Raw genomic sequence first — 10750 nt, forward strand, 5'->3', positions numbered from 1 at the left:
TACTCTTTCAGACACCACTTCTAGCTAGAAGCTCCAACAGATCAGTGATACAGCTTAAGCGTTTGAAGTCATGTTTGTTACACCCTTTCCTAAATGAAGCTGCCCAGACCCTGCACTTACCTCAATAACTAAAATGATTTGTGGGCAATTCCTTAGATTCGAGATGTAACAATAAAAAACCTGAACTCTGTGCAGCGTCAGCAAAAACAATGATGCCTGCTCTAAGTTCACTTACAGAACTTTTCTAAATAAACTGCTGTAGTGATTCACATGTATTTCAGTAAAGAAAGATACATTCTATAGCAGTCATTTTCAAGTATTTATTGTGGAATCCTGTACAGAAAATGTTTATAAACAGATTTAAAACTTCTGCTGAGCCGAGGTTTACTTCATGAAGCTGAAGAAGTAGCCATTGCTTCTTCATAAGCCTGCAGGGCCAGCTGGATATAACCTTCTCTCTGGGATTCAGTTTTCACAAATACCTGGAGCCATGGCAGGAGAGAGGTTAATGTAACAGCAGAGTCATCATGCCAGTGCAAATCAGCCACCCACAGCTGAAATCCTGGTGCACCTGTACACACATAGTTTAACAAAAACCCGGTGTGCCATGAACAACAGTTCTGGTTAAATATCTGCTTCCTAAGATAAGGAGAAATTTAACTGCTAGATGGGGTTCTGCTGGTTAGAAGCTCTCTTCTGCAGGTTAAGTAGTTTAAAGCAAAAAAGCTTACCTTGATCAGATCAACTCCTTGAAGTTTCCCTTCTTTAGTTTCCTTTGCTGACTGACATTCAGGGTGAAGCATATGATACAGTGTAATTAAACTTGTAGCATCCTCCAGCCTAAACAAATAAAGGCTCATTTTAGCAATTCCTTTCTCTTCCGAGTATTTACAGAGTGTATTTTGTGATGTACTTTGCACAACACAGGCTGTCAAACTGTTGGTTCCACTGAATATCCAGTCCCTGAAATACACAGGCAAGTACCTGCACCTGTCCCTCCTGCAGCTGAAGCCTGCTGCCCTGCCCAGCAGTAATACTGCTGACATCCCTCTGAAAATACAATTAATTACAAATAATGAGTGTTTAGTTTTTAACACAGACTGCAGTGACTATGTTTTACAGAAGTGCATTGGAAATCCTGTGACATAGCTCTCAGCTGAATTTAAAGCTACAGAACTGTGTGGCAGGAAAGACATTCTAAACTCTGCCCATTTAAACTGGCCAGATACACGAATTTTCCCTTTACCAATCTCATTCTAAACCAGGAACCTTCCTGATTTCTCCATATGCTCAGATTTAAAAGCAAGATCTGACCACCTGTTCCAAGTTTCTAACTGAAACAGCAGGAAATAAATGCCACCATCACTGCAACCTGGAGATCTGATTGTACAAATTTCTCCCAGTTCTAGTGACATTTTGAGCTATTGAATATTGTTCACTTCAGGTAACTTTGAGTAAATTTAGCACCATGTTTTGTAGAAATCCACCCATTTAAAATGAAACCTTATCTACATATTCCTAAGCTACTTAGGAATTGCTCTAAACCCCAGAGTGTATCAACCTTATAAGCCAAAACTGAGCTCAGTATGGAAATGTCAGGTTTTAAGATCAGCAGTGCTCAGAGCTAGAAGTGTTCAGACAATTACATGGGAAACAAAAATAAAAACCCCAAAATTACAGAATTTCTGCTAATTTCTGCAGAAACATATATATACGCCCTACAACTTCAAGGACTGTTACTGGTGCTCCTGTACAGCTAACAGTTAAAACTGGCCTAAAACATGATGCAAATGAAAACTTTCCTATATCTGACAGAAATACTGTTTTTGTTGTGGAACAGCAGTACTTGTTCTAAGGCCAAGCAGGATTACCAAGTGACAGACTTACAGGTCTCTGTTGATCATGTCTATGAGTAAGCCATCCGTCTTCTTCCTGCTGACCAGGTACCACACCATGCCCCCGAAGTGCCGGGTTGAGCGCAGCAGGTCGTACTTGGCGTGCTTCTCGATGTCCTCGTAGGTGCGCTGGTGAACCTGCACACACAGGGCTTGTTTCATTGCAGACTGGAGCCTGCTGACAGCTTTCCCTCTGCACCTCTCAGAGTTTTAAATCCTTTTCACTTCCCTAAGGTGCAGGTGTAAGGCACATGCTGAGCCATATGCCTGTTATAATTCAGGGTAACACACTGGGCTAGCCCAGTCCTTGGTACTCGGGCACAGACATCCTTATGCTAAAAGGAAACTAAATCCTGTGTATCCTGTCTCTGTCCTGAACTTCTGGGGAGGGAGGGACATAAGCTCTGAACCCTCACTGCACTGCTGTCGAGCTGCATCTATTCTTGCAGGAGAAAAATGCTAGAGCAAAGAGGTGACTTTACTTACAAAAAAAGTTACTTGAAAAATCTCCTAATACAAGTTACAATTTCTCAAATCACTGAGAATATTACAGTTTAAAGAAAAGTAAACATTTTAAAAGCAAGTATGGACTAACATTTACCAGCAGCTATAGCTCCTATTTTATTCTGCTAGAACTCCACTTTTGTAGCTGGTCTTTGTCAAAAATTGTACTTTGTGCACAGTGCTGTTTCTCAAAATGCACTCTCTCCGTTCCCTAGATGGCCCTGCCAGCTCCTAGGCCAGCGGTCAGTGTGCCTTCAGCAGCACAACTCTGCTCAGAGCCCCTGACAAGTGTTACCATCAGTTCCGCTTTGATACCACAAGAACCTGAACAGACTGGTTTTGTATGTGCAGTACCTTTGCAGTACCTGGTGAAAATTACTTGTGCAAAATCCTGTTTTACTGTTCTACATAAAAATAAACCCCAAAACTCATCACAAGGATAATCTATATGGGAAAATTAGAGCACATATGACCAACACCTCAGCTCCCCAGATAAATATTTATGTGTACAAAATAAACCCTACAATTCTCTGCTAGGATTTTTTTTTTTTTGCTAGAAAAATGGAAAGTGAACTCACTCTGATATAGTCAGGTGAATCTGGCTCAAACTGAGCAATGCACATGTTCAGGACATCTTCATGACGATCCTGCTGAAATACAGTCTGAAACAACAGTTCAGATTCAGGGTAGGTTATGTAATCACACCATCCCAACTTTGCAAAATCAAAAGAACACAAAAGCCACAACATTCTGTTCTTACAATGAGTAGCACCTTCATCAAAAGACAAAATGGAAAGAAGTACAGTAACTGCCATGATGACATTAATATAATGTTCCTTGATTTTTGATTCTGAAACACCAGTTCACATTTCTAGATGAAATATACAATTGTTTCTAGTATGACACAATATTTACACCTACCCAGGATTTACCTGGCCCTAACCTGGAAATTTGTTTCAAGTATTTTAACCAGGTTACAATGAAAGGCAATTGTTCAAAACAGAATTCAAGCATGCAGAATGGTTTATTCCGAGTTACTCTACTCAAAGAGCAGAGTTTCACTGTCAGACTGCAATGAAGTAGAAGTGCTCAGTTTCAAAGCCAGGAAGAGCTTACCCCAAGGTTCTCATCCTTGAATAATGTGGGGGGAATCACCCTGCGCCCTTCCTTTGGGAAGAATATCTGGATCATCCTGTCTCGTTCCTCCCAGGTGGCTTTGCGTAGCACCCCGTTTGGTTCTCTGACTACAACGAAACGCTCCTGGAAATGAGGGGAAAAGCAAACACTGTGTGAAGCCTGCACTCTTCACAGCCACAACTATCGTAAAACAACCCTCATTTGTCAAAGTCCTTCTGCTCAAGTCACCCTAATAACACCAGTTTCTAACTGACTGTTGCCATGTGCCAGATTCATAATTTCTGCCTTGCTAGCTGCTGAATAAATGCTGCTTTTGCACCTCAGCTTTACTGTCTGACAGCTGTGCACATGCCAGCAGTGAAAGCTACAGCTCTGGGAAGCTTAGAGAAAAAGTAACTCACACCCAAACAGGGAGGTAGCCTGATTTTATCATCTGATAACCCATACAAAATTAGGAATGCAAGTGTCATGCACTCTTGTACCTTTTCTCCAGAGGTAAGTGGTAGAATTGAGTAAGGGCAAGTGCAAGGCAAAAAAATACAACAAATCAAACAGTATACTCAGATCTGTTCACAAGCATAATTGCTTTAGAGTGGCCAATGGTAAAGTTTGTTTAACAGGGAAGTTTTCAATACAGTGCAGCAGGAGAATGAACAGCAGGTTCCTGGAGAAAGCTCTCAGAGTAATAGGTGGAAGACCGGGCAGTTCATGTCACAGGATGATCACTATATGCACATTTGAACCGTGAAGGCTTCTTGGAATCATAACTTTGTTATGAATTTTTTTCACCTCTTATTACTGGTACTTAAAGACAATCAAGATATTTCATTACACAAAGGAAACTTTATTCCTATACTCCCCAAATCCATAAGACAACTAATTCTTTAAAGCATTCCAGGGAATTCATTCATCATTTCCACAGCTTCCCACCAGATCTTTGCAAGTGTGGAGTAGTTCCATCTTACAAAGAAATCCAATCCTACAGAAAGCTTCTAGGAGCATGGAAGAACTTGGCACTCCTAGCATATCAAGAGCACCTGCTTATAAAATAATTACCTATCACACAGCTTTCCCCATGTCTGCTTCTGACTCCTCAGCCCTTTTGCAAACTGATCCATCAGCATTTCCATTAAAGCTTATTTTGAGAACACCTTAATACTGTTGATCACGTTACTTACACGATGTGGAATGGAGTAACTTAAATCTGTAAACACATATTTTGCAGTTTCAGTTCCTTCAAGGACTTTGTCTTCTGCTAAGACATCGTCAATTGGCTCTCGTTCATTCAAAACAGGAGGCATGATTAGTTTTGTTTTAGCTTCCTCAATAGCTTTTCTTGTGGCCTTGTAGAGGAAAAAAAAGGTAGTTTAATTGCACAATTAAAAATATCATCCTATTGGAATCATAACATACAATCTGGAGACAACTATTTTCATTTAGAGAAGCCTGGTTTTTTTCTTCCGCAGTTGAGAAAAAACGAGACACCAATTCCACCTCTAGGTAGGTGAATTTCACATAAACAATTTACCACTACTAAAACCTAAAATGCTGGAGGAAGTTACAAAACTACAATGGACAAACCACTGCAAACACCAAGTTCATTTCAAACACCAAGTTTACTTCAGGTGTTTTTTCATGGTAAATTCCCCCTGAAGCATGAACCACAACTAGCAGTTTGTATATAGCTTTAGTTGTGGCTACAGCAGAACTGGCTTAAGTCAGATCCCTTTGTCATCTTGAATGAAGTCAGACCAGAGGGGAGAGGAAAAAAAAATAGTTAAAGGATTCCCAGGGCTATAACTTAAGTATTAGATGAAGGTATTTGACAGAGTTAGAAAGCATAACAGGGTAATAAACAGAAAGTGTCATTTAAGAAAAAACGATCAGATTTCTTTCCATATTCTATCAAAGTCACACAAAACTGGACAAATCAAGGTATTTCAAGTGAAGAAACACTGATTTACACTGATGTAGGGAATAATCTGAAACAAAGCAAAGAAACCAGAATGTTTTCAAACGCAGCAGTAAGGAAGCCAGAAATATGGGCTATTACAGGCATTTTGCTAAATCCAACACTTACTTCTGAAGGAAGCAGAGCAGCCTACCTCTTCCAGCTGAGCTTCGGTCATCAGCTTGTAGTGGGGCGGCTTGAGGCCCTTTTTCACAGGCCGGAACACCTTGTGCAGGTCGAGTCCCGTCATTTTGTAAAGTAGCGTCTGAACCGCTTCGTCTGTGAAGGCGGGCTTGGGCTGGGCGGCCTTTCCCTCTGCGGAGGGGGCACACGCTGTTACCTGGGGGTTCAGGGGGCGGCCACGATCACCCCTGCCCTCACGGCTCCTCCCGCCCCGCTGGGCCCTCCGCTGCCCGCCACCCGCCCCGACCCGCATCCCTCCCCACGGGGACCGCAGCCGCCCACCATCACCGCCACGCGGGGATCTGAACCCCGGAGCTGGGGCAGCCCAGAGCGCTCTGGGGGTGCCCCCGGGTCCCCTCGCGTACCGCCCGCATCCGCCGCCAGCGCCCGCCGCGCGGGGAGCGCCCACAGCGCCCGCAGCCGCGCGGGCAGCGCCGCCGAGCCCCGCGCCCCCAGCGCCGCCATCTTCCCTCCCGCCCCTTCCCGCCCCGCGGCGCGCCGGGAAATGAAGTCACGGAGCCGCGGAATGGCCCGAGCGGGCAGGGAGCACCGGGACCAGCGAGTGCCACTGCTCCCGGCCCTGCACAGCAGGCACAGCCTGCACCATGAGACACGCCATGGGCCGAGAGTCGCACCCTGTGCCTGAAAGCGTTGTCCAAATGCTTCTTGAAGTCAGACAGGCTTGGTGCTGTGACCACTGCCGCGCAGAGCCTGTTCCACCGCCCAGACATTGTGGGTGAAAAATCTTTCCATGATATCCAACCTAAACCTCCCCTGACTCAGCGTCAGGCCGTTCCCTCCGGTCCTCCGGTGCCTGCCCCTCCGCATCCCCTCACGAGGAAGCTGTAGATTGCTGTGAGGTCTCCCCTGAGCCTCCTCCCGGCGTGGGGGAATCACGCGGTCCCCGGCACTTTCCCCGAGGGAAAGGGCAAGAGCGTTCTTGCTCCAAGCGCTCCCGGCGCGTTCGTGCTATCCAAGCGCTGCTGAGAGCCTGGAGCCCGTCCTGCGGTTGTGGCACAACCACGGCAGGAGCGCGGGATGCCCGGCTCCCTCAGCCGCCCAGGGCAGGGAGCAGGGCTGCGGGTTCCCTTCCTTAGCGGGGAGTCTCTGTTGTAGGAAAAGAGATGGAATGGAGGCCACTGTGCGGGATTGAAGCGCTGCTGATCCGCGGCTGCCGCGAGGCCGGAGAGGTGCGGGCGGCAGTGGGTGCGCTGCACCGGGGGCTGCCCGCTGTGAGGGGCACCTGCCCGCTGAGGGACGGCTGCCCGCTGTGAGGGACGGCTGCCCGCTGTGAGGGACGGCTGCCCGCTGTGAGGGACGGCTGCCCGCTGTGAAGGGGCGGCTGCCCGCTGTGAGGGGCACCTGCCCGCTGAGGGACGGCTGCCCGCTGTGAGGGACGGCTGCCCGCTGTGAGGGACGGCTGCCCGCTGTGAAGGGGCGGCTGCCCGCTGTGAGGGGCACCTGCCCGCTGAGGGGCGGCTGCCCCCTGTGAGGGGCGGCTGCCCGCTGTGAGGGGCACCTGCCCGCTGTGAGGGGCGGCTGCCCGCTGAGGGGCGGCTGCCCGCTGTGAGAGGCACCTGCCCGCTGTGAGGGGCGGCTGCCCGCTGTGAGGGGCGGCTGCCCGCTGTGAGGGGCGGTTGCCCGCTGTGAGGGGCGGTTGCCCGCTGTGAGGCGCGGCTGCCCGCTGTGAGGGGCACCTGCCCGCTGTGAGGGGCGGTTGCCCGCTGTGAGGCGCGGCTGCCCGCTGTGAGGGGCACCTGCCCGCTGTGAGGGGCACCTGCCCGCTGAGGGGCGGCTGCCCGCTGTGAGGGGCGGCTCCCGGCCCCGCGTCCGGGCAGGCTGCGCCGGAGGGAGGAACACGCTGGGAATTCGCACATTAAACCCTACGTGGGGTTTAAACCCCTCTGTGCTACTCCGGCCCTGCGTGGTGCCCGGAGGCACCTGTGCTGTGCGGGGCACTGGCCTCGTCAGCCCGGCCACGGCTTCACTGCCGCGGGTGATGGGGAATTGCTGCCCTCATGTTCAGGGAGTTTTAACACTTTTGCAATGGAAGGGAAATACACAACTGCACTTAACCATAAAACCAAAATTAGCTTTACAATCAGTAATTACGACATATCGGCTCTAATGTCGGTGAAGAGGGGGTATTGACTTCTTATAACTGGGCATGTTTCAGGGGGTTGAAATTTTATTATGACTTGAAGTTTATTTATTCTAGTTGGTCTGTATATCTTGTATTGTGAATTTCAGTCATACAGACTGTGCTTAGGGGGGTGTGAAACAGAATTTGATCTTAAAGATCTCTTCCAGTCTTGATTATTCTATGATTCTCTTATCAGCAGGCAAGTGTCTATCCAAAAGCCCGTAATGCCTCAAGTTCCAGAAGGTTCAAAGCCACCCATCAGTGCAAGCTGGCTTATGAATTCCCATTTAAACAGGAGAGATTTCATCTCCAGGAGGGGTGACACAAGCAATGTTCTTATGTTCTGTAGATCTCCAGTTGTTTTCAACTTTAGAGGGTAGTTCATTGCTTTGCCAGATCAAAGTCTAAGTTACTATACTGCTTTCGAAAATGATGATTGAAGTCTTAGAAAATGAAGGCTTTTAAACATATATTGGTTTTAGTAGAATAAAGCTAAAAATTTATTTGTTTCTTATAATTGATAATTTCTGTACTGGGGAGTATTCCTGTTTTCTTCAGCCTTATACACAAACACGTGCTCTGGGTTGAATTTAATATTCAGGCTTTTCAATATCCTGGCCTTGTCAGGAAGGTTGCAGGAGGATATGTTCTTCTCATATTTACCTTGCTACAACTAAGTTAAAATTACTGGGTATTGCAGAGGGCAAATTAAACCCTTAATATTATTTTAATGTAATTTTGTGCAGAAATTATTTAAATAAAGCTAAGAAAATGAAAAATAATTTTGATGAAATGGAGAAGGTGTTGTTTTTCAGTTCTTGCATGGAAGATCTCTGGAGTGAGAGCTATACCCTATAAGGGAATTGGGAACCTATTTGGCGATGTGCCTAAAAGCCACTTCAGACCTGTTCATGAGTTTGGATGGCAAGCCAACATCCATTTTAATTCACAGAAGTGCTTAGAAAAACAACAGAATTTATTGGGCAATATCCAGGAGAGGTTAAATTCACATTCAGTCTGTACTGGAGTAGTAACAGCTGCTATGAGGATTAACCTTTTTGGCTGGTGGGATGAAAGGAAATATTAACTAACTGTACTGTAGATGGAAGTATAGCAAGTTAACATAATTTATAAAGTAGGATCATTTTTAATGGATAGGTTTGCTATATTTTATTGTGGTTTAAATTTGTACTGAAGTAACACTTTAAATAGGATATTTTATATTGATGTAGTTATAACACCAGCTTGATGAATCAGTGATGTGAAAATCAAAATGGAATAAAGAATCTTTCTGAGCTCTTGTTATTATTTTCAATGCATCCAAGGATAGTTGCTGCTGGAAAATTACAACTGTCTGATGATGGCTGGATAGCCCCAGGACTTGCTTGTCCAAGTCTGGATTCTATTGGGAAAGTGTCAATCCAAAATCACCTGCACAGTTGGCATTAATTTCCTTTTCATTGGCAGTTTCAGGAGAGCAAAAGGATCAGATGGCTGCTGAGAGTGCACCAGTTGGTTGACATCTCAGGGAAAGAGGTGACAAATGAGGAGCTTAGGAGTTTGTGTTGTTGCTTTGCCTATTTAATTAATAAAATGAGGCTGTCGTTTATGAGCCTTCCTGAGCCATAAATACATCAAATTAGTAGTGAGAAGTTGTTTGGAAGGAAGAATTCTTTCTTGGAAGAAATACAGAGAAAAATACAGAATGTCAAGTTTGGTAACTGTGCATCCAATTCTTATGTGAAGAACACAGAGTGAACCCAGTTAAGCTGTGCATGTGTTCACCGTTGATGATGTGACCTTTTTAAAATTAATAGTTGGTTCCCTTGTTCCTGATAAGAAAATATATGGCAATCCTGAGGAAAATTTTTCTGAAGGACACAATGGACCAGGTTGGAAGGGCTTTTTATTAAATCTGCATGGATTAGTCTGAAGATAAATTATTTTTTCCAGAGAAGGCATGGACTGCTGACATAAGAGAGATGACACAAACCTTATTATATCATCAAATTAGTTTTTAAATGAATGAAATAATTCACATGGCTGGTTTTGTTTCACCATGTATGTTGAGGGAGTGGGTATTTTTTCCTAATACTGTTGGAGTTGTCATTTTCAATAGGATTGCCTATTTTCAGTTCACCACTGAACCTCAGGTAACAGAGCTCAGCACTGTCACCCTGTGTGCCAGCTGCCTTTTGCTGCTGCAAACATCCCCAATGGGAGGGTCTTAGGAAATGTGGTGCAAAAGGCTTCCAAAGCTGGTCCTTTGGTGCTGTCACTTTTAGCAAATGCTCATAGCACAGGTTGAAAACCAAATACCCCTCAAGGTTTTATTTGTGCCATGACTATTTGACATCTGTGTTTCCAATTTGAAGGGGAAATGACAAAGCAGGAAGGATTATCCGTGCTCTTTATTTTCAGTTTTCAGTCTTGTTTCAGCCACGCTTGCCCTGAGCTCATGTGCTGTGTTCCTGTGGACCACGGCGGGGCAGGAGCGAGGGCTCAGAGCAAGGAAAGTGCCTGAGGAGCTGCAGCGGGTAATGTAAATAAACTGTTTTCATTAATGACCCACATTTGCCTCTGTCTCGCATAAAGCTGCCATAATCTCACTTTAATAATGATAAATTAGATACACACAAATACAGTCTCCAGTAGTTGAGATTACATACATTATTTATAGTAGGGATATAAATCCCACTTCAGTTTATATTGTTTTCTTTGCTACGCTATGAGGGCTTGAGCCAAAGCCCATTAAAGTCCTTTTCTAACTTCAACAGGCTCTGAATGAGGAGTCCCTATTTTTCAAATTAATTTTATTATTCCTTTCTCCTCCTGTAATACTTATCTTCTAAAAATAGTTAGCAAGGAAAGAAATAATAGTACATATTCAGTATTGTTCAAAGGAACGTATTGTTTCAGTAATTGTTATTTTTCCCA

General features: G+C 45.2%; 1 protein-coding gene across 1 annotated transcript; it reads right to left on the bottom strand.

Moving 5' to 3' along the window:
* Positions 1-306: 306 nt before the first annotated feature.
* On the bottom strand, positions 307-6154 carry MRPS22 (mitochondrial ribosomal protein S22). The gene is made up of 8 exons (XM_063408080.1): positions 6036-6154; positions 5642-5802; positions 4715-4879; positions 3516-3659; positions 2978-3061; positions 1888-2033; positions 732-840; positions 307-482 (listed from the first exon to the last, which is right to left on the bottom strand). The coding sequence occupies exons 1-8, from the start codon at positions 6133-6135 to the stop codon at positions 390-392; spliced, it is 1002 nt and encodes a 333-aa protein (XP_063264150.1). The 5' UTR covers positions 6136-6154; the 3' UTR covers positions 307-389.
* Between the last annotated feature and the right edge of the window lie 4596 nt (positions 6155-10750).

Source organism: Prinia subflava, chromosome 11 (assembly GCF_021018805.1).
Source record: "Prinia subflava isolate CZ2003 ecotype Zambia chromosome 11, Cam_Psub_1.2, whole genome shotgun sequence".
Classification (NCBI taxonomy): Eukaryota; Metazoa; Chordata; class Aves; order Passeriformes; family Cisticolidae; genus Prinia; species Prinia subflava.